General features: G+C 42.9%; 1 protein-coding gene across 1 annotated transcript in view; it reads right to left on the bottom strand.

The window, feature by feature from the left end:
* The window catches only part of LOC146866022 (transmembrane channel-like protein 2-B), a 704484-nt gene that overhangs the window by 120080 nt on the left and 557589 nt on the right, over nucleotides 1-26815 (bottom strand). Inside the window, exon 15 of the mRNA XM_085633032.1 lies at nucleotides 8945-9012. Coding sequence (XP_085489158.1) covers nucleotides 8945-9012 — 68 coding nt within the window. The remainder of the gene's footprint in view (nucleotides 1-8944; nucleotides 9013-26815) is intronic.

The following is a 26815-nucleotide window of genomic DNA, read 5'->3' as shown; positions in this document are numbered from 1 at the left end:
CCCTCAACATGTTAACTGGTGCTGGACTGAAGATCAGAATGCACAGGGCTTGTTGTGCTCACCTGCAAAATTGTTTTGAAATGTATTCCACCTTTGTGCACATCTAGATCATTGCTACTTATACTATGGCTGGGTGTTCTAAATATCAATGGCCCACTGTGTACAAGCTACTTCACACTGCATGAAATCCTAAGAATCAACATTCGTCTAAGTGAGTTAAGCACCCTCTTTAGTGATCTGATTGCAACCTTTGTGCCAGTCAGATCTTAACTGTACATGTTCTGTTAACAATAGAAGCTTGCACTAGTCTTTCTTCCTGAAACTGTTCTGTGAGCATTGGAAGAGTATGAAGCTTGCTTTTCTACTGCCATGCTGTACCTGTTTAGTGGAGTAGCAGTAGCAAAGCATGCACTGTTGCTGACCAATTTTGGAGGTGACATGGAGAGCCCATATTGATCTTTTATATAATGAAACTCCATTCTCAAGTACCCTAATGCATGGAACACCAATAGGGAAGGGGGCTGTTGGTGCAGATTTAGTCAATGGCACGATGACTTAACAATCACCTGAATTCTCTTTGCAGATTTCACAAGAACAAGTCCTAAACACCATACATAATGTACGATCTGAGGGTGCTCCAGGGCCTAACGGCTTGCCAAACGCCCTGTTTCGGCATGATCCTTCATTTTGATCCGGCCTACCTTTTTTTACTCATGAAATCGCCTCCAGTTTGATCCCTGACTCCTGGAGATGAAGTATTCTAAATCCAGTTTACAAGTCGGGCCCACGCTCTGATCCATCCAACTATAGGTTGATTGCATTAATTGATGTGGAGGCAAAAATATAAGCATCAAACCTTTTGGTAGATTTAGAGGACTGGGTCAGCCAAAACAACTTCATACCTTACACACAAACCGGACTCTGGGCAGGGATGAGTACCCTCACAAACATTTCTGCGGTCACCCTCATAGCCAAACAAGCCTTTGCAAAATCTAGGCCCTTATATGCGTGCTTTTTCGATCTTAAAGCGGCCTTCGATAAAGTTTCGAGAGCAAAGATATGGGCAAAAATGCAAAGCTGGGGGGTACCAACCAAGCTCCTGGAGGCCATAATTAATCTTTACTCATGCACTTGGGTCCAAATTAGGAAAGGAGATGGGCGCAGCATAACCAACAAGATTCCAACACTTAACAGGTTAAAACAGGGGTGTGTGTTAGCCCCCTGCCTATTTAACATCTTCATCTCTGACCTGGACAAACATCTTTGGTTAATCCAAGCTGACCCTCCAAAATTTGGCAAAATATCGACCCCGTATGCTGATGACATCGTTTTGCTAGCACAAACTCCTGTAGGCCTGCAGCAACTGATTATGGAATTAGGAGCTTATACCACCTTGGCCCAACTGATGATCAACTATCAAGGTGATGTGCGTCTCTAAATTTAATAAAAAATCGTAAACTTACCTGGAATTTGGATGACCAACTACTGGCCCGGGTCGCTTTGTACGAATACCTAGGTTTTAAATTGGACTGCAATCTCAACTTTAAGCTACATTTCGACCAAGGACGCATGAAAGCCAAACAATTGCTGTTTGCATTCAAAATTTTAACAAACAAACTTATAGGCTGTTCTACTGGCCACCTGCTAAAAGTGATTGCAGCAAAATTTCTACCTTCCATATCTTATGGCTCAGAAATTTTGCACAGTAAAGATGACATCATTTTAAATACAGCACAATCCACCTTTTTCAAGAGATTGTTTTTAATTCCGTTACTTATTTCCCAAGCACAAATAGAACTAGAATATGGATTAAAAAAACAGATCCCGGCCAGACAAGGTGCACTAGTAAAATATTACTGGAGGATGAGGGAAGCAGAAGACAACACCTTAGCCCACTATTGCTAGGTAGAGGTCGAAAATCAAGCAAGGCTAACTAACTCTATTACTACTGTTTTGAAGGAATCACTCTCGGCATTACAGCTAGAGGAGGCCTGGCTTATCCCTACAATGTACTCTGGTTTTAAATCCGTTGTGAATAAAGCCATCAAACGGATTCCTCTAGTAACGGCTAAAACTGCCTTTTCGAAAAAAAAACATGCTTGGGCAATGATACATGCCTATCAGATGCTGCTGCGAATGGGGTACCTGTTTGAACACTTTTCTTATCAGAAAAGGCACTATCTGACACTGCTGCGAATGGGGTGATTTCCTACAAAGGATTTGACCCAGAAATGGAAACACACATGGCCATCCCAGGAATGCCGCCTCTGCGGAGAAGAGGACGAGTCATTATTACATCTACTATGTTTCTGCTATGTTTTTTACTTCTTATATGATTATGTTTGTTTATGGAGACTGTAAATTAGTCCTTTAACTCCTCTCACTCCCTCTTTAGTGTGTTGGCTCCCTGGGTTGTACCTGTTCTGTATGTGGGGGACTATTGTGTGATCTTTCTCCTGCTACTGCCATCTTTTTTTTTACTTTTGCTTTGTAAGGTAGCACTGCTTCTGCACATATTGTTTATTATATTTATTGTGCTGTGAAGCTTGATATGAAACATTCCACTGCACAAAAGATAACATGATTTGCAGTCCCATTGCTTGTTTAAATGCATGATGTGAATCACTATATGCAGCCACGGTCCGTGCAGGTAGCAGCGATTGGGCGGTGGGGCCGGGTGAGTGGGGATTTCAAGGGACAGTACAAAAGGAAAAATAATTATTTATTAAATTTACCCTCTGCATCGTACTTCGAAATCCCCCCTCACCAGGCCTCACCGCCCCACTTCTGCTACCTGTACGGACCGTGGCTGACTATGTGAACAGTTTAATTTTGCTTTCTCTATGTAAAAAGCAGTTTTTGTTTTCTAAAGTGGACTAGATGACTTTGTAAACACTTTAGCCTAAAGCATTTTGGATGAAGGTGTTATAAGTCCCTAAGGGCAGTACTAAAAGCTATACTACAAGTCCCACAGTGCAACATGCTGTTGGCACAAAAAGCTAGGAATGGCAGATGGTATCGCAAGTCATACTGCTACTTGCAGACTAGTGAAATGCAAAATAAAATGTGGATCCTTACTTTTTGCCTTTTTTTCGCTGGCAATCAACGGTTAAACAGCCCAGTGGGTGAGAAAGCAAACATAGCTTTTCAAATTCACAGCTAGTGGGTTAACATTGCCACTCCCTGAAAAAGCTAACCAACATGCTAAAAGGATTTTATTTACCTGGGAAATATGTGTAGCAGCATCAGAACAAACAGGCCTGGAGAGACACTGAGAAAGTAGAAAACAATGTGCTGTCACACCTTTTCCGGCACACATTCTTGACCTAGAGGTTTCTGTGATTTAAGTGGAGAAACCACCACTCCACTGTTATATGCCCAGCCTTGAACAGGTGCATCACGTTCTGCCCTATGAGGGTCAACAGTGGAACTACATCTTCTGTTTCTCATTGTATTAATAATGTTTCAGAGGAGGTGCCGTTCTACTGCCATCATTAAGCCCAGGGATATTTGTGGCCATCTTGAACACTCATCTTTGTTTTGAATGATATAGTGGGTGGAACTTGTGTCTCTACTTTGATCAACTTTCTCCAAACTTCTCCATGTGATATTATCCGGATTGAGAAATCATTCTTGACAGTAAGTCACCATTTCAGTTATAAGGAGCACCCAGACTATGCTGTATTTGTATTCAGTTATAGAAGTTATCCTGGCTCTCCTGGTCATAGCAATGTAGTGGAGCCGCCACAAGGGGATGTGAGCAAATGCACTAAACAAGCTGTGTTATATATTGTAAAATGTCTTAGTTCCCACATGGTCTGAAATCTCAGGTGTCAGACCTGACATCCTTGGTGTGGTCTAGCCCAGACTTTTTGCCTTCTCCGTTCCTGTTGTATGTATTTAGTCTTTGTAGCTATTAGGACTCTGTGGACTCTTCCACTGCTAACCAGTGCTAAAGTGCTTCTGTTCTTATCTTTAACCATCACAAAGATGGCCTACACCTGATTTACACATTAACTTTACTTTTAAGTCTGTAGTATATAGAACTTCATGTACCCAGAGCATCTGAAGTAAATGCTACAGTAGGACTGCATTACTCATTGTGCCACCCAATAAGATAGTCATTTAAAACAAAGTCTCAGGTCTGCAATTGCAGCTGTACTCAGATTTAAACAGCCAATTCAACCTGGCCAAATATTCCTGTTTACCAGGCCTAAGCATTTATTTTTACCACATATATGTCATCCCTAAGGTAAGGTAGGTCCTACACACACCATGGGGCAGAGTGCATTGTATTTAAAAAGAAGGGCATGTGTTTTTAGGGTTTGCATGTCCTGGTAGAGAAAAACTCCTAAATTCTTTTTACACTACTGCAAGGCCTATCTTTCCCATAGGATAACATTAGGTTGCCCTATTACAAGTGCTAACAATTGATTGGGAAAAGGTAGAAATAGCTTGGTTGGTCTCGAATGAATTGCAATCTAAAATTCTCTTTAATGGTAAAGATGGATTTTAAGTCACAATTCTGAAAAAATGCCACTTTAGAAAGGACACATTTTCTTGTCTTAACTATTTGTTGCCTGAAGCCTCTGTGCTAGGTCACATAACCATAAATAACTTGGCAGTTGGACCTTTCTGTATTCCTCCCTGACAGTGAGACAAAGGGGGACTTTCCCTTTGTGGGATTCCTGCCAGGATGGGTGGAGCGGAGCTGTTTCGTGTCCCACTTACATTTCAAAAGACTGGCTCCAGGATACTGACAAAGGAACTTTACACCAGTCATTTGTCACCCTAAACTACCTGGAGCCTGGGCAGAGGAAGGAAGACCTTTCCAAAACCAGATGTTGGATAGCCTAGAACATTACCCCACTTCAAAAGCAGGCACCAGGTGTAAATATTGAATGCTCAGACCAACTCTTCAGTACATTCCTTGACCTACAGAGGACATCAGGACTGCCCATGACCTCCAGAGGACCTGCTGCTGCTTCAGACCTGTGCTGTACCTCAGAGGACTGCCCTGCTGCTTGAGGCTTGCCTTATACACTCAGAGGGCTGCCCTTCTGCTTGAACCCAAGACTACCAGGTGACTCCAACGGCTAGTTGGCTGGCCTCCTGTGTGAGCTACAGGGACTTATCAAGTTCCACAGACCTTGAGCCCTGCACTCGGCCTCTGCTGAAGTGAGTCATGCCCCCCCACACCCTCAGTTGAGCCCCTCCCCTCCACGACCCTTGCTGGTGGTGCTGAAGATGCTTCTCCTGACTAACCCTAAAAGTTGGGATGTAAAACTGCTGGTCGTCCTGGCTCCATGGTACCTTCTCAAAGAAGGAGATTTTTACCTTCCACAAAAAGTGCCTACGTCTGAAAGTAACAATTTTCACCGCAGCTTCGTTCAGCAGCTCCCCGACGTTGATGCCTCCTCCTCTGATGTCCTCGGCTGCCTTGCTCCGCTTAAGTTTACCTTCTAAAGAACGTTTCTTAAAATATTCTTCTAAATCCAACCATAAGCAGAGGCCATGCTCAATCCAACTTGTACATGTGAACTGCACTCCATGGCGATCAACCTTAACTTTTGACTTTGCCCGAGTCTCTTGTGACCAAATATTTGTAGCTGGCATTTTTACCTTTTAGGTGCTATTTTTCACTAAAAGCTTTAAAAATTCCTAAATCCTGTTTTACTGATTGGATTTAATTTGTTTTGGTGTCACTTTATTTATTAAATTTGTTTCTGTTTTTTTAATTGGTGTGGATTTTTTGTGTGTTTTGTTTTCACTGTATTACTGTTTGGTACTGCAAAAATACTTAACACTGAGCTTCTAATTTGGGCCTAACTGTTTTTGTGCCAAGCTACAAGAGGGTTAAGCACAAGTTAATTTAGTGACTTTTGTGAGCCACCCTGACAAGGATTGTGGTTGTTGCCTGAGAAGGGGCTTTACCCCCTCATTAAAAAACCCAATTTCTTACACCAGGTCTATAGTTCTAGATGCTTTGTGTGTTTGCATAAACAGCACTTACTATAAGGAAATTACTTTGTGTTGACTGTGTCTGGGGTGGGAAATGAGTTAGTTCTTGAGGTTGCTACCTCTCATGAGCGCTAAGAGCAACAGTCCTATTTGTTTGGTCCAAAATGTAACATCCCAAAGTTTGTTGATGATTTTCTCAGAGGGACATCCCGAAACTCCAAATTATTCAACAATCTGTATTGCTTCAACATCTTCTGCGAAGTTCTTGAAATAAATATTCATACCATATAAATGTCCTCACTGCAAAGAATATGTCTATACTACTGTATTAAAGCTACTCAACATGGGCACATGTGGGCACATGCCCTGATATACACTGGTGGATAATCTATTATTAACAGAAGATTTGGCATTTCTCACAGATTTATATGGAACAAGTTTAGGCTTAAGAGCCATATCAATAACCCAGCCTAGATACTTTCAAACATGCCTCTGCAACACACATCAGGTGTGCTCAGCCTTTATGTTGCTTAACCTGTAGTAACACTTGCACCCCAAACTTTTGTGATATGGAAATAGTACATCATATAATTTTCAACATACGCAATCACATTTGCCTCCAGGGCTTAAGTAATTTCCATGCCATGTACTTGTACACTCTGTAATGTCGTAATTGATTTCATGAATAATATCATTTGAAATGTCATCAAGGATGCCAGCAATGATGTCAGTTAACATGTCATGAGAGATGTAATATGGGATACGATAAGCAGTGCATGGCAGGGGGCACAGGTTATAGTTAGCTCAGTAAACAATAACTGTAGAATTTCTATTGTTTTTTTGCATCAATTAGTTTTAATATTTATCAAATGACATAAGCAGGGCTTGAAGACCCCAACATATACACACAGGCCAGCGGGTATTGTGGTACAGAGTTGGAATAATTGAAATCATTTGTTCACTTGGAGAGCAATATCGATAATCTAGCCCAGATATGTACAATATACAGGTCAGTGACGGCCCGTGTAGGGTGTTTTACCGGGGCGGTGACGTGGCGCAGAGGAGGGGCAGAGTGGGGGGTTGCAAAATGCGGCAAACGGCCGAGTTCAGGTAAGTTATGAAAAAAATGAATAAAACGAATTTCGTTGCGCGCGCTGCATCGCATTTGGCGATGCAGCGCGTGCAACGAAATTCATTTTATTAATTTTTTTCGTATCTTACCTGAACTCGGCCGTATGCCGCATTTTGCAACCCCCCACCCTGTCCCTCCTCTGCGCCACGTCACCGCCCCGGTAAAACGCCCTACACGGGCCGTCTCTGATGCAGGTATAGAAACATTGGGCCTGTCCTATCTTTGTTATGTGCGGAGACTACGCAGTTGTAAAGATGCTACTGGTAAAATACTTTTGGGATTAGCAAACAGTCGTAAACTTACACAAAAGTGTAAGTTTACCTTTGTCAATCAGGCCCATACAGTTACAGATACGGGAAAACACCATTTCCTTCATGTCGCTCGCTGCAAATCAGGTGAGTAAACAGTAAAAGTGAAGGCGCCCTTTCGGAAGGGAGGGGTTGCTGGGGGTAGGAGTTGTGAAGCACAGGGGAGGGTCCACCCTGTTACAGTAGGCTCCTCCTCTGGTTTTTTGCTTTAAACATTTTTTTAATGTTATTTCTACACCTAACTATAACTTCACTTTGTCCTTTGTTTTTTTATTTTGGGGAATTTCTAGGGGTTTTCTTTTTTGACATAGCTAAGATCTTATTACCATTCTTAACTATGAAGTCACTTTAACTTTTGTTTTTTCAGTGAATTTCTAGTAGGGTTGCATGAAATTTGAGTAATTTGCTTTTGCTTAACTACGCAAAATTATGCAGAACTAAATGAAATGCAAATCTGTCATTTTGAGCTGCTTTTAGTATTAAACATGGTCTCACTTCAATTTTTGACACAGGGACGTATTTCATGCAAAGGAAAAAGTGTAAGAAACAAAAGCACAGTGAAAAGTATACACTCTGTTCTGTTGTTCCCATGCGTTTGCTGTAACTTTTAACAGTTAATGGCACGTTCACTGCTAATTTTTACCACAAATAATGAATAATTAAGTAGCGTAATAGTATACATTTGGAACTTTCGTGTAAGAAGCATAACGACAAAGTTTAAGTTTCACCCAGGCCCAATTTCTTTTTTTTTTTTTAAAGTAAGCAAAGATTTTAATAAAATATTTAACTTTAACATCACATTAATCTTAGTGTTTTTTTAGTACAATCTTTGGGGATTTTTAACATAAGGAAAGGTCTTATTACCATACTGAACTATAATGGTCACTTTATGCTTTGTGTTTTTTAATGAATTTTTGTTTCTTTTTATCATATTCAGCCAACTTCTCTGCTGCACATGGTCAACCATGCTACGGTTGGCTAATTCCCCGCTGGGCACAGTCTTCAGCCACGTGCTTTGAATGCAGGCCTGGCCTCTGGCCACACTCTGACCCGATCCTGTGTGGACGCTCACCCCCACTCCCCAGGACATCCAATTGGCACTTTGTTTTTACAATTTTTTGCGGGCACCACAGTACTACCATTCAAGGTTCACCCCCATGGCACTGCGGTACCATGCAAGATTCCCTGAAGAAGCTTGCTCGGGATTGTGGTACCATGGGGGCGAGGTTTTAGCACGGCTCCTGCATATGTACCTCATGTGAAGGCAATGCTGGGTCCTGCAGAAATATTGCTATACCTGTGTCATTCCTCACCATCTAACAGCCAAACAGCACCAAATGAAATCTTGGACACGCATTGATGGGGACCTTTCTTTTGTGATTGGATTTAGATCTTGCCTGTACTGCTGCATCAATGTCTTGTAGGGGAAGTATATTAAGGAATGGGATTCAGAATGTTCCTTTTTGATATTCTCTAACCCAGTCACAAGCAAAGAAATAATAAAAACATTTCAGAAGTTTAAATTGAAAGCAGTAGTGATTACCATATCATTCCTTGATTGAATATCAATCCTAGTACATTTCCACTGATATCAAATTCAGCATAGGAAGGCTGTTAAAAAAAATAAAAGGTTATCAGAATTCAATTTATGGGTTACCTTGAATAAACATTTGCTCTGCAAGGCATTCAGTTAAAGGATGTGTGTTTTTATAGCAAGCAAAATCACATTATTTTTTTTTTAAGGGATAAATTCGCTGGGTCTAAGGTGGGAGAATGTGCCTCTACAGAAAAGATTGAAATTCTGGAATAATATGCCGAAATCGGGGCACCCACCCATTTGTAAAGTGGGCCTCACTGCGTCCGTTATATCACATTTTAATACATCACAGAATGTTGTTTATATAAAGTCACATGCGCCTCACTGCTTTTGGTATATTTTACAACATAGTCCATGTTTTTTCTTGAAAAAGTTACTATTGTAGCATTGGAGGTATCAAAGGAATTCAACCCATAGATATCCTGAATCAACCATAAAGAGCACCCGTCGCATTGATGCTCTGCGCCTGGGGTTTAGGTCAGGAGCATTATCAAACTTCGTATTTGCCCAACAAATATGCCGGTTAGGTTACACAGGCACACCTGCACTCCAACAGACTAATAGACAGTAACACTATTAAAAAAATCAGGGTAGTGAACCGAGCAGTTTTGTTTTCTAGACTTGTTTGTGCTGAACACACATGGAAAATCTGCGCACTTGTGAAAGTAGTGTAGTAAGATTTTCGTGCAAAATCCATTCAGGTAATTAGGTTTACAAAAAGGCCTTGATCATGCAGTGTATGTGACACTCTTCCTGCGTTTATCACTGTAGGTGCAATCAATCATATGTACACAGTCAATATGTCATTTTAAACGTACCCCTCTCAAGTGTGCTCCTGTGCAACTTGACATAATGGAGACACTATTAATCACAATGAGGGTTTACGTGTGTCTTCACTGCCTGAACCTGCTACAGCACCCCAGTCTCACCAAAGGGTTGTCTCATTTTCGTAAAGTGAATGACAGAAGGTTATGAAAAGTGATGCATCGCTGCGTGAAAACAGCGATGCGTCACTTTTCATTGCGCCCACCTTGTGACATGCTGGATGCGTCATATTTATAATATGATGCATCATGTCGCAAGGAGTTACAGATACGTCAGTATTTCTGACGTATCTGTAGGCGCAAAAATGACGCATTGCTGGAGTGTGTCACAAAAGAGACGCAACTTCAGCAATGATTCATTTAACATGGGCAAGTCCCATTTTAATGTGCCTGCATCAGTCTTACGCCTGCTGTGAGGCAGGCGTTAGATATTGACACATTTACATCCTAGAAGTGGCGCAGTGAAATCTCATAGATTTCACTGCGTCACTTCTACGAGACTTACTTACGTCAGAACGCCCACCCTGCATACATTGGGGCAGTTTGCCCTTGCGCCACCGCAGATGCGCCGCATTTACAATGTGGTGCATCGTGGCGCAAGGACAAGCAGATGCGTGACGCATCTGCCGGCGTAAGGTTGGCGCATTGCTGGAGTTGCGTCGCAACCGCGACGCAGCTCCAACAAGGCTCAGGGTGCCCCTATCCCTAACATGCTGCGTCAATCCTTACGCCTGCTTCAAGCAGGCGCAGGGATTTGACGCAGCATGGCCGGAAAAGTGACTGAGTGAAATCTTGTAGATTTCACTCAGCCACTTTTCGGAGGCGTTCCTGCGCCGGAACGCCCCCCCCTGTGCAGGTACGCCCACATGTGGCGCAAGCTTTACAATGTGACGCATCTCCCTAGATGCATCACGTTGTAAATCTGCCGCAGCATGGCGCTGGCTTTGCGCCGCCGCTGCATCACAAAAGTGACGCAACGGCGGCGCAAAAGTGACGCACAGGGCTTATAAAGCTGCCCCATTATACCTGGCGCAGGTATAATGTTGCGCAGGGATTTACAAATTGACGCATCTACCTAGATGCGTCACTTTGTAAATATGACGCAACATGGCGCATTTTTTACGCTGCTGGTGCTTCACAAAAAGTGATGCACCGGCGGCGCAAAAGAGACGCAAGGGCTCATAAATAAGCCCCCATATACAGGGTGCTCCTCAAATCTTTTTGATGTCTGGTATCATCCCTCCCCCACTACTAATCTGCTCAATGGGTCAGATTGCTTTCTGTTAATAAGTACGATCTTTGTCTTGCTTAATGATAGTGTAAGGGAAGGGAAGGCATAAACTACTGCTGATATTTCCACCGAACCTAATCCCCATAGAATCTGGCACCTCATGATTCATGTAGGTCCATCCATCTAGAAGAACCAAAGGTACTGAAAGATCGAAGCTTTATTGTCCCTGCACCCGCCGCTTGATGAATCTGTACAACCCTTTAAATACTATTATTGGGCTTAACATTACAAGTTATCGGAAAACGAATACTTTTTTGTATCCCCTTTTAACTATACTTCCCCTAGATAAATTCGCTCAAAAATATAAATTCTACTGGTATGCTAAACTTTCTAAGTCTCTGTAAAAATTAAGATGAAGCTTCATGTAACTTAGGCTTTTATTCAAGCTAAAAAGTGCTATAGCACTGCACCGCAAACCACTGAACAAGTACTATCCAACTAACTAAATGGAATTCTGAGAGGCAAAGGTTCTAAGGAACATACCAAAGATGGAGTCAGTGGGGGAACCATGTTGGAAAGAGAAGAGGAAGGGTACCACAAGAAAATATCACAAGCAGATACAGCACATCTTTTCTCTTGGTAACAATAACTTACAGATACCACAACATTAGAATGGAACGATCTCGTATAAGTCTCCAAACAGGTTTCCAAAACCTGGAACTTTACCCTTAAAGCAATGGAATCCACTGCGTCCTCCTGAGCAAGCAATATAATAGTATGTGAAAGGACATTAGTAAGTTCTTGTCCATCAGCAACCTAAGGACTGGTATCACACCTTCTTTGGTCCTGGTACAGAGACGTGTTACCTATCAAAAGGTTTTGGTGAGAGGTCAGTATCCTACCTTTAAGAATTAGGAAAGGACTTGCACCCTTGAAAAAATGAGGACAAATGTTGGAAGCCCAAAGTCTCTCTCAAATGGTTTTGATCCAGGGTGGTTTATTCCAGGACAATACTCTATTTAAGCCACTAGTTGAACGGTTGTAGTTGCCCATTGCATTGAGGGTCATAGAAGGCCGTGGTGTTGTGAACAATACCATAGTCTCTAAGAAATGTTCCTTCTCTAAGAAATGTTCCTTCTCTGTGGAACATAGTTAAATACCATATTCGATAGTTAGGGTCTCTGGGAACTTTAAATTACCGAAGACATCAATTAGACATTCTTAAACATTGTTAGTGTTGGGCTGTTCAAGCATTTGAGGTTTGGCCATCTAAATTGGTAGTCTACCAGGACTAAGACATGCATACTGGGGCATATTTTGCATTGAGGTGGGCCATTTAGCAGGTGTTAAATGTAAGGTGGAGGTTTTAGCAGACTTCACTATTTCAGACCAACAGGTCTGATTCATAGTCCGTGTTGGACCATCAAAAAAAAGGGATCTAAGTAGCTTCTTGAAAGCTGACATTCTCACGTCACCCTGATGCCCATTATCAAGTAACTTCTGCATAATTCCAACAGTAGAGCACACTTGTCATTTCACAATACTAAGGGACCTTCAATAGTAAGTTCTGTTGTGACATGTTAAATTGCCCTCAAACTCCTATATAATGACAGGGGTGATGGTCAATCTTGACCAAGATATTTTCTGATCAAATTGAGTGTCTCAGCCATTAAATCCAAAATCTTGCACTCCTCCCCAGTAAACCTCCCCAGACAGACTGATTGACCCTCTCCTATAAGATGGATGTCACATCTCTTTCACAATCATCCTTGTTTGGAGAAGATGATGTTTCTAAGGTGAGATGTGAGAGATAGCCAGCTGTGAAAATCTTTTTGCCAGGGTCAAAATGCTCCTCAAAACTGTAGTCCTGAAACTTGGAGCATAACTGTACTATTGTAGCCTTCGAAATTCTACCCCCACCAGTCGATAGAAAATTAATGAAAGACTTGTAGTCAGGTCTAACTATGAACCTATTTCTCCAAACTAGTACTGGAAATCATCACTGGCAAAAACACAAGCAAGAAGTTCTATCCTGATCACTATGTTCTTGTGTTTAGTGGCATTGAGGGTACAGGACGTGAACGCTGCATTCCATTCAGTTATTGGAACACTAGGATAGTCCAACCCCTAGCTTTCATGTGCTAGGATCCACCATTATTAGACATCTATTCAATACCTCAATATCTCTGGATGTGGTTATCACTTCCTTCAGTTTGGCATCACCAGAAATGTCTCAGTTTTGGGGGGGAAATTAGTATTAACAATTAGTTGATCATTAATAACCTCATCCACAGGTTTCCCAAAATTACATGAATTGACTAAACCCACAACTGCAGTAAAGAATTCTTCCAATGTTTCGGTGATTTGTGTGCCCTTGTTTAAAAGTGATATCTCTCTAGAGTCATGCCAATGGAAGACTTGAAGCTCTGAGATTGATGCAAGAATGCTATCCATCACTTTTGTGTATACTTCAGTTTGACACCCTAAGTGTGACAGCTATGCGCAGATGTGTCTTCCGTGCTCACTGTACCACTGCAACCAAGCTGCACCCGATTGACGTTCCCCAATTAGGGTGAATCTGGTTATTGGTTGCTTGTGTTCCAGTTAAGGGAGACCTGGCCTGGCAGTTCATGCTAGACTGTTCCTATTGGAGCAGGGTCAAGACTAATTTGCATGTTGCTGTGTTCAAATTGAGGTGGCATGGTGTACAAAATAAAATGGACTAGGACGAGGTCCTAGTAATTGCCAGTGGCTGAGATCAATTCAAGCATTACATATATCACTTTTTTGTATACTTCAGTGTGATGCCCTAAGTGTGACAGGCATCCCAGACATGGGTCTCATGCCCATTGTGCTATTAGATCCAAGCTGGACTTGCCTGAAAAGCCCCAAGCAGGGTTAGGCTGTTTGTAGTCTTCCTATAGTTCTAGCACAGCTTGAATTCTACAATTTTCAGGGGGAAATCGTCCCTGGAACACTGTTTGAGCAACATTTTGAAATCGCCCAAAGACTGACAAAGTTAGGAGCAGGCCTCCTGATATGCATCAACAGGTGTGGAAATAAAGGAACACATAGTCAGCTCCTCATCTTTAGGGGTGCTACTTATATGCAGCTCCTCTCTGTCCCTCCCAGAGCAGTACAGAGTCACCTCTAAGTTATATAGCACCACTTATATTTGCGCTATATCATTGCTATAATACTCTCTTGATCCAGTGTGACACCTGAAGATATTCTAATGGTGAGTAATCTGTGGTTAGAAATATCCATCAGAACCAGTCTGTTCATTTGGTCCAGCGCCATCCAGCTACAGTCCTTTGTTAACCCTGTTAGCTAACCACTTGGCAGCTAACACTGAAAATTTATCTGGCATAATTTCAGTCAAGGTATTGTCTAAGTAGGTTAGGAAATATCTCCTTGAGTCGCTCTGACACTATCATTCGGTTGAGGGCATCACCAGCACATTCCAGTCACACAACACCTCATGAGTGCATGCCAAAAACTGAGCAACATCACTCCCATACTCTCCTTTAATCTCTGAAGGTACAGATCTGTCTTCAGCCTAAGCCATCTGACCAGAGCTTCCATCATTTGCCTAAAGTACATTTGTCCAGCTACAGATATTCTCCCAATGGCTGCTCTACCTTCTCGGGACAAGTGACTCATTAAAGCGGTTACCTTAGACATGTCATTTAAAACTAGGGCTGGACGGAATGTTTCATTCTGCTAGAGGAATTGGAGAAATTTTGATCACTGTGTGTTGAGTCATAAAAATTTGACTCTATGTTTTACCTACTGGAAATGAAAATGGATTAAAAGAAAAAACTGAAGAACATTTTTTCTGGATATGAACTCTATAACTGTCCTTTGTGATTAAGTTTTGTGGTGTGGTGCACCTGTGCTTTTGTTCTGAATTGCTAGGTTCCTGAGGGAACAAGCATTGTGACAGTGGGAGCTATTCAGTGTGCACACAGACCCCAGTTAGTATAGAAGGGATAATATTGATGAAGGGATAACAGGTTAGGTGCTAGTAGCTAAAAGGTTTCATTGTTAGGTTCAATTGTTTATGCATTCTTGAGGCACCACTCCAGCTCACAGGACAGGTTCTGGACCTCTCAGAGCCAGGGATATGCCTAGGGCTCTGTACACCCACTTAGATTAATTGCCATCAGGGCCAAAATTAAATATCAGGATACCCTCTATACATAAAGTTGGACACTCAGAACAGGGAACGAGTTTGTATGCCATGATGGGCATATTCTTATCCCAACAATTGTGCTCAGTGTATACCACCCAGGAGCTGCTTGGAGTACTAGGCATGAAAGGCGGCAGCAAATTAAGAAATCTAGTATGAAACAAAGGTTTTCAAACTTGGACCTCTTTGATTGCCAAGTGAATACAATACCGTGATTTTCTGATGGAGTCATGCACAAGCTTTATTCAAATCAGCTTTATTGCGGTTAGATTTACCATAAAAGCATATACAGAAAAAAGAAAACAAACATATCACAAGTCAATTAATAAATTTCGATACATGAATCTCATATTCCTGGATGATTATTAGACATTTTGTTTAAAATAATTTTAAATAAGTTAGAAGATAGTAAAATTAATAAGAAACAGATCATTAAAAATATAAAAAGGTAGGTCTAAGGACTTGATGGTCATATACTTGTTATTAAAGTGCTACAGTGTCGTTTATCAACTTCCTTCGTGTTATCCACATAGAGTGTAAATATTTAGCTACTGTAAAGGCGATCAGTGCGTCAGTATCAGTTTTTAGGACCCTGAAAAAAGCCAAGTATTGCCTCATGCCCAAGTTCTTACATAGCTGAATTATCCATTTTTTCCTAATATAGGAATAAGCTGGACAAAAGAGCATAACATGTACCGGAGATTCATTCTCTTGTAGACAGCCTGGGCAAGGTCGTGCGGGGCCCCCTTTCCACCTGTCAATTTTCTGAAAGAGAGGTAGAGTACCATATCTAAATTGTAAATACAATTTCTTCGCCAGTGTGGGTTGAATTTGGTCAATCACAGACTCAAAGCTATAAGAAAGCTTGATATCCAAGAAATTATCGGTCAGACTTGAGCTTTTTGTGGAGCTAAGGAGGTTCATTAGATTTTTTTCTTTAATCTTACTTATCATAGTTTGTTTAGAAATGGCTGGGCAGGAGATTTCAGGATTAAGCCAGAGTTCCTCGAGCCCAGTCAAGATAAGTGATTTTTTTACAAAGGCCAACCACGGAATCTTACCGGATCCTATTGTGGCTAGCACAAATTTAAGCTCCTCCTTGTAGTGCACCAATTCTGGGGTGCTCCACAAGCGCTTCCAGTAAAGTAAGGGCCGAAGAGCAATGATTTCTGCGATTGGATAAATATTTAGATCTAGCCTTAGGGGGATAAAAGGTGTGCTTTGGGGCAAGTCCAACAGCTGTCTTATAAAGTTGTTTTCAGTTAGTGATAAATTACTAACTGATATATGTCCTCAAAGTTCTGCCCCATACAGGGAAGATGCCCTGGCTTGGACTTTAAAAATTTCAAGGGGGGCACTTATTATTTTATGTGTGCAGTTCTTTTGCACTTTCAGAATTCCTCCAGCCGATTGTGTTAGCCTTTGATTGGCTTTGGTCAGTTGTGGGCCCCATCCCATTTTATCGTTGAGGGTCAGACCCAGATATTCGAAGATCGGAACCCTTTCGAGAGGACTGGCATCCAGTGTTGGATGGGGGCAGTTGACAGTATTGGCGTTAAAGACCATATATTTAGTCTTATTTACATTGATCACCAAGTTTCTTTTAGAACAGAATTTAGAGAATTGATTTAACACGCGCTGCATCCCCATCGGGGATTTTGATAGCAGAAGCGTGTCATCCGCAAACATTAGAGCGGGGAATCTCCGGGAGCCCAATTTGGGGGAGTCAATATCATTTACGGCTAGTAGGTCTTCGATAAGCCCGTTGAGAAACAAGGAAAATAATGTCGGAGCAAGGACACATCCCTGTCTGACACCTTTCTCAATCGGGAAAGGACCAGTTAACTGTCCTTGATTACCGAACCGTACTCTCGCATAAGTGCCATCATGTAAAAGCTTCAATTGTTGGCAGAGATATGGTGGGGCCCCCATTGATAATAATAGGGACCATAACTGGTTCCGTTCCACCATATCAAACGCTGACTTTAGGTCAACAAAAGTAAGGTAGAGACTACCCCCTTCCAAAGTCACGTGCTTCCAATGAAGGACTTGCAACCGGAATAATTGGTCAATTGTTGATGTTTTTGCCCGGAACCCCGCCTGTAAGTGTGTCAATATATCATTGTCATTAATCCAACTCTCTAATCGATGAAGCAGTAATCTAGCGTAAATTTTTTGAGTAACGTCAATTAAGCTAATCGGCCTGTAGTTTGAGGGCTGGAGGGGACAACCCTTTTTTTAGATCGGAATGATCTCAGCCCCTAGCCAGGTACTTGGCAATGGTAGGCCCTTCAAGATCGCATTGAATAACAGCAGGAGGTATGGGCCCCAGACTGCTGGTTCATCTCTAAATAAGTCCCCGGGAATCTTATCGAGTCCCGGCGCTTTATTAGACTGAATACTTAAAATGTCCAGCTTTACTTCCTCCAAAGTGAAAGATTGTGCTGGGCATGTGGGATTCATAGCTGGAGGCCCAGGGGATGCTTGATTTATACAAGCGGGGGGAAGTGAATATAGGTCTTTAAAATATATGGACCAGGCTTCTTCTGAAAGGTTCGGGGAGATCGTAGTTCTCCCTTCTGGAGTCCCTGTGTGTACTAGATTCCAAAAGGTTCTTGGGTCCTTGGCTTCAAGTGCAGATGTAATGGCCACCCAGCGATCCACCTCCCATTCTGATTTTGCATTTTTTAGCAGTTTTTTATATTCCACTCTAGCTGTGATGACATCGGGCCTATTGCCTAGCCTTAGAGCCTGCAATAGCACGTTTTTAGCATCTCTGCATGATTTATTGAACCAAGGATTTTTGCCTTTACATTGTTTGGATTTGGCAGCACCTTCCCTATAAAAAGTATCCTTTAAAAGGGTAGCCATTCCATTATGAATTTCAGCCATTGTCTCAACCACCATGTTAGAGGATTCAATTAAGGTGGAGTGTGCCCTTTCAAGGAATGGAATGGCATCATGGTAGAGTTTTGCCATAGTTTCAATGGAAGAGTAGGCATCCGCCCAGCGGATTCTTCTCCCGCCTTGCACTATTCTTAAATTATTGCTTGGAAGATTATCTGGGGCGCTGTCCCCACTAGATAGCTGATAGTCCATCTCAAGTATCAGGGGGTTATGGTCACTTTCTATGCGAGAAGGCACACTAAAATCTATAAATTTTGACCATAGTGCCAAACTCACCAGAAAGTAGTCTATAATAGATGAGTGCCCCAAAGAATTGTAGGTATATTTGGCGGGAGTGTCGCTCTTGAAGCGTCCACTGCAGGCTCTAATAGAAAACGAATAGGTAAGGGAGGTCAACTGGATAGCAAGGGCAGACCAATTTTTTACTGGATATGCATTAGATGGCGGGACTGACCAGATGTCATCCTCAGCCGATGTGATAGGAGGGACCCCTTGCAGGGGTTCGAAATGACAGTTGAAATCCCCTCCAATCAACAGGACTACGTCACCCCCAAGCCTGTGTAACAATGCAGTCAAAATATCCAGGGTTATAGATGTTTTCCCGGATTGTACTGGCCGGGAGTAGACGTTAATCAGAGCTAATTTTGGTGTTTTACTGTGGGTCATCAAAATGCATAAAATATCGGGACTGTTGGTCTCAATTTTTTTTAACGAAAAACCTAAGTGGGTACCCACCCAGATACACAGTCCCCCAAAAGGTCTTCCTCTGATGCCCTTAAAAGCAGGTTCCCCAAAGGTAACAAACCCCAATCTGTGAGGTGGATCAACCGCCCATGTTTCCTGAAATAGGCAGATCCCATGGGAGTCCACAAAAGTGCACCAATCCGGAATGTCTAAGTTAGATCTAAGACCCGCTATATTCCATGATAGGATTTTAAAAGGCCTGGATGGCGTTGTCTGCTTATACCCTGAACAGGTCTTGCGGGTTAATTCATCATGACCCGGTAATCCAGACTCATGTACGGCAGAGGTTGGATGCACAGCAGAAATCTGAGGTTGAAAATCCAGTGAGGAATGGGCAGACATCAGAGAAGAGGGGACCTCCCCGGACTTCCTTGTGCTAGTCAAAGATATGCCAGTAGACAGCGATGTGCCCACTGTTTGGTATGAGTTTTTGTTGGCACTTTTGGTTACCTCAATATAATCCCTCCCGACAGGCTTAGAAGCCGCTGTCATGTTGCTAATTTCCAAGCAATGGGTAGGTGCAAAACTGGGGGATGCAGAAAGTCAATCCACCTGGTCAAGCACGCTAAATCTATTACTCAACGGGATTCCAATTGCTTCTCCCCTACGTTGGTCACTCCTGCTTCTATGAACGTAATGTCAGGTATCCTCCCACTGTGGCCTCACAAAGTTCCTTCTACCAGAAGGAAAATAATCATGATCTGTTATATAAAAATAGTCTAGCCTCAGGGGTTTGATCGATGTATTAGGACTTGACGGTTGCCAACTACAAATATGGTCGGCAACCCTACGATCCTCAAAATTAATAATTATACAATCGCCACCCACATTTTTAGTTTTTGGTCCCACCCACCCCACCCTTCTAACAAACAAGATCTTGCTTGGGATTGGTCTAGACAGAGGTCTGTGTGTGTTCAACCAATGAATTGTCTTATTTTTGAGTTCCTCATAGGATTCCTGTTTAGAGCTAAGGAGCTCGGGAACTTCCGTAAGGATTACTACAAATGGGGCACAGTCCGGGGTAAGTTTATGCAGGGTAGGTCATGTTGGTTAAAATTTCCTCCATTGGAGTTTTCATTGTCCTTAGCTGTCTCCTTCCTCATAGTGGCGATGTTAGGTGAGTTAACAGATTCGGCAGGGTTCACTCTTCCCACAATAGAGGGATGGTTATTAGGGCCAGTGGGGTTAGACCCCAAGGATGGACCTGGAGCAGTAGGCAAGATAGGCTGATCCTTTGCAATACTATGTGCTGATTGTAATTTTGCCTGTGGAATATTGACTGATGTCACTAGGGCTTCAACTTGGGTCTGAATAGCTAGGAGGTCCGTCCTCAGGTCCATATTTCCCCCAAGTAAAGACTCCAGTTTCCCCAGTCTATCATCTAGACAGTTCAGTTTTAGAACCACCGGTTGAATAAAGGAAGATATGGCCACACTCAACTTCTCCACCAAGGAATCTAAATAGGGGGGATGTGAGGTTTCAGAGTCACCAGTGGCCATGGGAGGAGTATCAATTGGGAGCTCAGAGTTGCGTGCTCCTGTAATGTGAGGGCTAATAGGTTTGGGCTGTTTAGACGTTTTTGATTTTTTAGCCGGAGGGGCAACACCGGGACCATTCTTGTTTTTTTTGGAATTGCGCCTTCCCTGGAACGTAAGATCATTTGTTTATTAGTGATCACTTCCGTTATAGCCGACTGTGTATTTGTGCCATTATCACATGTTGGATAATTTGTTCGAAGGGAAGTGTCTGGTTGGGCCCCTATATTGGTCTCAGTATCATCCACGGGAGGAGGCACAGTAGCTCTGTTTGACTGGGAAGGGGCTGGTGAACTAACATGAGCAATAGGGCCCAGGGAAGATCTTCTCGTGAAAATCGGATCTTGGGACAAACGACGCTGCGTCAGGACTATTTCTCTCTCCAGTACCGATGACGCTCTTGTTATGAATTGGTCGAGAGTCCCTGCGACCATTCCTATGGATGCCCTTTTTGCTCCCCCTTTAGCAGACATGATGCGCAGATAGAGTTATAACAATAGCAGTACTCACAGTTGATGAGGATGTTAGGGGACTGGCCCAGCCCAGCCTATTCCTGCCTCTGACGGCCACAGACGGCCCGCCCTCTGCCCGGGCTCAGCCCGGCGTCGCCCGCGCGCGTCCCGCGACGCGGAGGGAGTTGTCGATTTTGTAGCGCCTCCGGGCGCGCTGTCGCCGGTAACGGCGTCACGTAGAGCAGGAGCTCATGGGAGGTGTAGTTCCCACGTTGGTGCTTGCGGCGAGAGTGCTCCTTCCGGGACTGCCCCTGCCTCGCTGCCCCCACGGAGAAGGTACATAGCTGCCGCTGCTGTGGCTCAAGTATCCGGTGTCTCCCCCACTCCACCGAGGGAGCTGTCGATTTTGTAGCGCCTCCGGGCGCGCTGTCGCCGGTAACGGCGTCACGTAGAGCAGGAGCTCATGGGAGGTGTAGTTCCCACGTTGGTGCTTGCGGCGAGAGTGCTCCTTCCGGGACTGCCCCTGCCTCGCTGCCCCCACGGAGAAGGTACGTAGCTGCCGCTGCTGTGGCTCAAGTATCCGGTGTCTCCCCCACTCCACCGAGGGAGCTGTCGATTTTGTAGCGCCTCCGGGCGCGCTGTCGCCGGTAACGGCGTCACGTAGAGCAGGAGCTCATGGGAGGTGTAGTTCCCACGTTGGTGCTTGCGGCGAGAGTGCTCCTTCCGGGACTGCCCCTGCCTCGCTGCCCCCACGGAGAAGGTACGTAGCTGCCGCTGCTGTGGCTCAAGTATCCGGTGTCTCCCCCACTCCACCGAGGGAGCTGTCGATTTTGTAGCGCCTCCGGGCACGCTGTCGCCGGTAACGGCGTCACGTAGAGCAGGAGCTCATGGGAGGTGTAGTTCCCACGTTGGTGCTTGCGGCGAGAGTGCTCCTTCCGGGACTGCCCCTGCCTCGCTGCCCCCACGGAGAAGGTACGTAGCTGCCGCTGCTGTGGCTCAAGTATCCGGTGTCTCCCCCCATTCTGCTAGAGGAATTGGAGCAATTTTGATCACTGTGTGTTGAGTCATAAAAATTTGACTCTATGTTTTACCTACTGGAAATGAAAATGGATTAAAAGAAAAAACTGAAGAACATTTTTTCTGGATATGAACTCTATAACTGTCCTTTGTGATTAAGTTTTGTGGTGTGGTGCACCTGTGCTTTTGTTCTGAATTGCTAGGTTCCTGAGGGAACAAGCATTGTGACAGTGGGAGCTATTCAGTGTGCACACAGACCCCAGTTAGTATAGAAGGGATAATATTGATGAAGGGATAACAGGTTAGGTGCTAGTAGCTAAAAGGTTTCATTGTTAGGTTCAATTGTTTATGCATTCTTGAGGCACCACTCCAGCTCACAGGACAGGTTCTGGACCTCTCAGAGCCAGGGATATGCCTAGGGCTCTGTACACCCACTTAGATTAATTGCCATCAGGGCCAAAATTAAATATCAGGATACCCTCTATACATAAAGTTGGACACTCAGAACAGGGAACGAGTTTGTATGCCATGATGGGCATATTCTTATCCCAACAATTGTGCTCAGTGTATACCACCCAGGAGCTGCTTGGAGTACTAGGCATGAAAGGCGGCAGCAAATTAAGAAATCTAGTATGAAACAAAGGTTTTCAAACTTGGACCTCTTTGATCGCCAAGTGAATACAATACCGTGATTTTCTGATGGAGTCATGCACGAGCTTTATAACCAGCCATTTCTAAGATTGTGCATTGACTATAGAACATTATTCAAGGTTCCCAAGATAGAGTAGACTCTTTTCTTGGGATACCAGTTCCTGTTTAAATCATGTATAAGGGAGGCTCATATGAGAGGAGGATGCATTTCAACGCATTCCTTCCTTTATTTTTTATTACGTTAGTCACCCCACTACTATTTTATTGTTGAGCAGTTTGATCATTTTTTAGAATGCTTTGCATGGAACTTGTCTCTAGTTCTTTTCTCCTTCCTGATGTCAGGAGGAGTTTGGTGTCTTGTTGAATTCCACAGTCTTCAGGCTTATCTTCAATCAAGAGCTAAGAGTTGGCCAAATGGGTTTTTTCCCTTAGGTGGGCTTTTCCTCCAAACTAGGAGACTCACAAGGAAATACTTGTCACCATTTACATATACTGTTTTATCCAGGATAGCACATTGGTTTTTCCCTTTCCTCAGACCTACTCAGCATTCGTCCTTGACAGATTATATGACTCCAACAACTTCTGGATCTATAGCTTTACTTTGGTATTGATTCATCACAGGGTCTTGCACATTGACAATTTGGAGCTAAAGCAGACCTTGATGTCATGGTCTACAGATATCTCAGTGGTCCCATTAAAATGCCTTTCTTTTTCTGATGATTCTGAAAAGTTAAGAGAAATGTTTAATTCTCTTAGAAAGGTTGCAGCTTGATTTTTGTGCTGCACTATTTGGTTAAGGTCAAGTCAAAGATGGTTTCCTGATTAGTTGTCTTATTGTACCAGCATTGGCTTAGTAAACTCATCTATAGCAAATGCAGATGTTTGTTTACTCTCGTATTTGCATTTTAAGAAGAGTCACCTTTTTGCCAGCTAATAAAAGAAAGGAATTTTTTAGAAATTGGATTCCTGTTTGGTACAGGTAAGTACCCTGTCTAAGCAGGAACCACAATCCTAGTTGGGCTAAGTTAGTACACACCCTAAATTAACCTATTCTCACCCTCTGGTAGCTTGGCACAGAGCAGTCAGGCTTAACTTAAGAGGCAATGTGTAAAGTATTTGTGCAACACTCAAAACAGTAACACAGCTAAAACACCCAAAAATTATTACACACCACTTTAGAAACATAGAAAATATCTTTATGAGTAAAACAAAACAAAAAAGACCAAATCTAATAAGTAGAAGTCAAGATATGATTTTTTTTAAAGAATAAACTGTTTTGGAGTGTTTAGAAACAAATGGGCCAACCGGCGTTATTTGGTCGCGCTTGACCGGGTCAAATGCATAAGTTCAAGACGACCACGATGGAGCTCTGGTCAGATACAGGAACCAACCTTGGCACGCTGTACAGTGCCTTGGATGCATCAATGTCAAGAGCAATGCGAGGAGCAAAGGAGGTGGTGCGTCGCTGTCGACCCTGCAGATGCATTTAATGCGTGGGTTCTGAGCTGAGCAGAGTCAAAGATGCGTCAGGTGTCAAGATGCGATGGACATCGAGGCAATGCGTAATTGTCAATCTGCTGGGCTGTAGGTGATGCACACAGCACAAAGTGATGTAATGGCGCAAATTTGGAGATGCATCATAAATGATGAGGATGATGCATTTCACCGTCAACGATGCAGTGTCTGCGGTTCAAGCAGCAGCGGAAATGCATCCTGTCAAGGGAAATGAGTCAGTTCCAATCAACGCAACGTCGTCGATGCATGGTTTTGTAGAAAACAGCTAGAAAACTAACTTTCAAGGGCCAGTGACTGGATTGGCACTACTTGGCAGGGCAGAATTCACAGTTGGCCAGAGGCTGTAGCAGGGTTGTTGGAAGTGTTTGCTGTCCCTGAGACTTCAGAACAGGAGTCAAGCCAACAAGCCCTTAAATTCACTTTGGTTCTAGGGGTGTTGAGATGCAGGTCCAGTCCTTCTCACTCCTGGGCAAGGAGGGCAGCAGGCAGGAGAGCAGGTCCAGTAGAGTGGCAGTCCTTTCAGCAGCACACCAGACTTCTTCCTGGCAGAATGTCCTCAGGTCCAGAAGTGTACTGAGTTGGTGGTGTCAGTACTTATGCCCAGTTGTGCCTTTGAAGTGAGGGAGACTTCAACAAGAGGCCTTTGAAGTACACAGATTCCCTGCTCTTCCTGCCCCAGCTGACGGATTCACTATAGGAGGCTGTGCAGCTCTTTGCGTGGGGAAAAGCACAGCCTTATTCAGCTCCTCCCTTCCATTCTGGATGGGATGACCCATCAGGATGTTGATGGCCCATCAGGCACACTTAGGCTCCCTTTGAGTGTGGCTGTTAAGAGGGAATGCACAAAGCCCAGCCAAGATGTATATTCTGAGACAGACAGAAGGCACAGAATGGTTAAAGTAAGAAAATGGTGTCAATGCTGAGGAATTTTAGGCCCTCCATAGCACTATGTAGATAGTAATATAAATGTTTTTGTTGATTATGTGTTGTAGAGTGGACAGCAGTTCTGTGTCTCGAGAAGAACCCCAAAAAACGATTTCATAGTGGGGTTGAAACACGTTGACAAGCATCTGTGTGCCATATGAGCAATAAATGAGTAACACTGAAAACCAGGAAATGAACAATTGTAAAGGGATCAAAAAAACTTCACATGGCTACAGTAGTCTTGTTTTGGTAGGGGTGCACCGTCCATGGATAAAGAAATTACACATTAATTGAAGTGTCATGTATATCATACTTATTTTCGGCACTTTTGTGTATTAATTCATGTAGGTGGGAGGTATGAATATTCTTGATCTGTTTTGAATTGGTCTTCTGTGTGTGACAAAAAACAAAAGTATTTGTATGATGTAAAAAAATAAATGGTGATCGCTTTTATTGAGTATAGTGGTCAAGAATGAACTGAGGTTGAAAAGGAACAGTCGGTTTTGGGATTGTTTGTTTGTGCACACTTTCTGAAAGTGCCATTTTTAGACTTGCAACTTAAAATTCAACTTTACCATAAGTTGTGATTTTACATTGTGAGTCTAGAGACACCAAATTCGAAATTTCTAAATTTTCCAATTTGGAAATTACACGTATAAAATGTAATAAGGTAATACCAATGCTAGCCTATTGGAGAAATGGGCCTTGCAGTAGAGAAAAACAAATGTAATAGTTTCTCACTACCAGGACATGTAAAACTTTAAAGTACATGTCCAACTTTTTAAATACACGGCACACACAGGCTCTTCAATGGCAGGCCTGAGAAATGTTTAAAGGGCTACTCAAGTGGGTGGCAAAATCAGTGCTGCAGGCCACTAGTTGTATTTTATTTACAGGCCCTGGGCACACATAGTGCACTTTAGTAGGGACTTATATGTAAATTAAATATGCTAGTTGTGGATAAGCCAATGTTACAATATTTTTTAACAAAGCACATGCACTATAGCACTGGTAAGAAGTGGTAAAGTGTCCAAAATCCTAAAACCAGCAAAAATTAAGTCAGCAAAACAGGAGGACAGGAGGCAAATAGTCAGCGGAAACCACACCAAGGATTTCACAGGTTTGCCTGTAAGTCTTCTTGGCATTACTTCTGGCTCCTAGTTAAGGATTTCTGTGTAGAATGCTGAACAGTGTTCTTACTGACATTAACTCATTATAGACAATGCTGTAGTTAGGTCAGACTTTGTTAGCTGAGAATCCATTTCCTTTCTATTTAGTTTAGAAATGATCCACTGGACATATATTTCAGTCTGCCACCATTTCCACTCTTCATTTAGCTAACTTTCTGGACTCAGAAATGGAAACAAAAGTCAGCTGACCTCATAATCAAACAAAAGTTTTCAAAGAATATGTCTAAGAAGACCTGTGCTTGATACTTGAAAGATGTATAGCCTCTTTTTTTATGGAGGTGTATAGAAGTAATGTAAGGCAGCTCCTTTTCCATTCAGTGTGACGCACACTATGCCCCATGCTCCTGCCATCAACAGTACATCTCCAACTTTTTCCAGGCGTGTAATGTGTAAAGGAGAATTTTCTGAATATCCATAAACACACAGGTCCATTGGTGTTTAGGTGTTTCCAAACTTTCCAGGGAATCCTTACTCCACACACCCCAGTAAAATATACTTATACTACCAAATTCACCACACTAGAGTATAATTATGTTCAGGTAAACCCCTTTATGAGTGCAGATGTGTCTTTTGCGAGTTACAACAGTGGATTTAATCTCATTAATACAACTATTTGCATGCCTTAATTGAAGTTA

The sequence above is a fragment of the Triturus cristatus genome, chromosome 2_1, assembly GCF_964204655.1.
Source record: "Triturus cristatus chromosome 2_1, aTriCri1.1, whole genome shotgun sequence".
NCBI classification, from domain to species: domain Eukaryota; kingdom Metazoa; phylum Chordata; class Amphibia; order Caudata; family Salamandridae; genus Triturus; species Triturus cristatus.
Note: the sequence above shows the minus strand (reverse complement) of the source record. Positions and strands in the feature narration are given on the sequence as shown.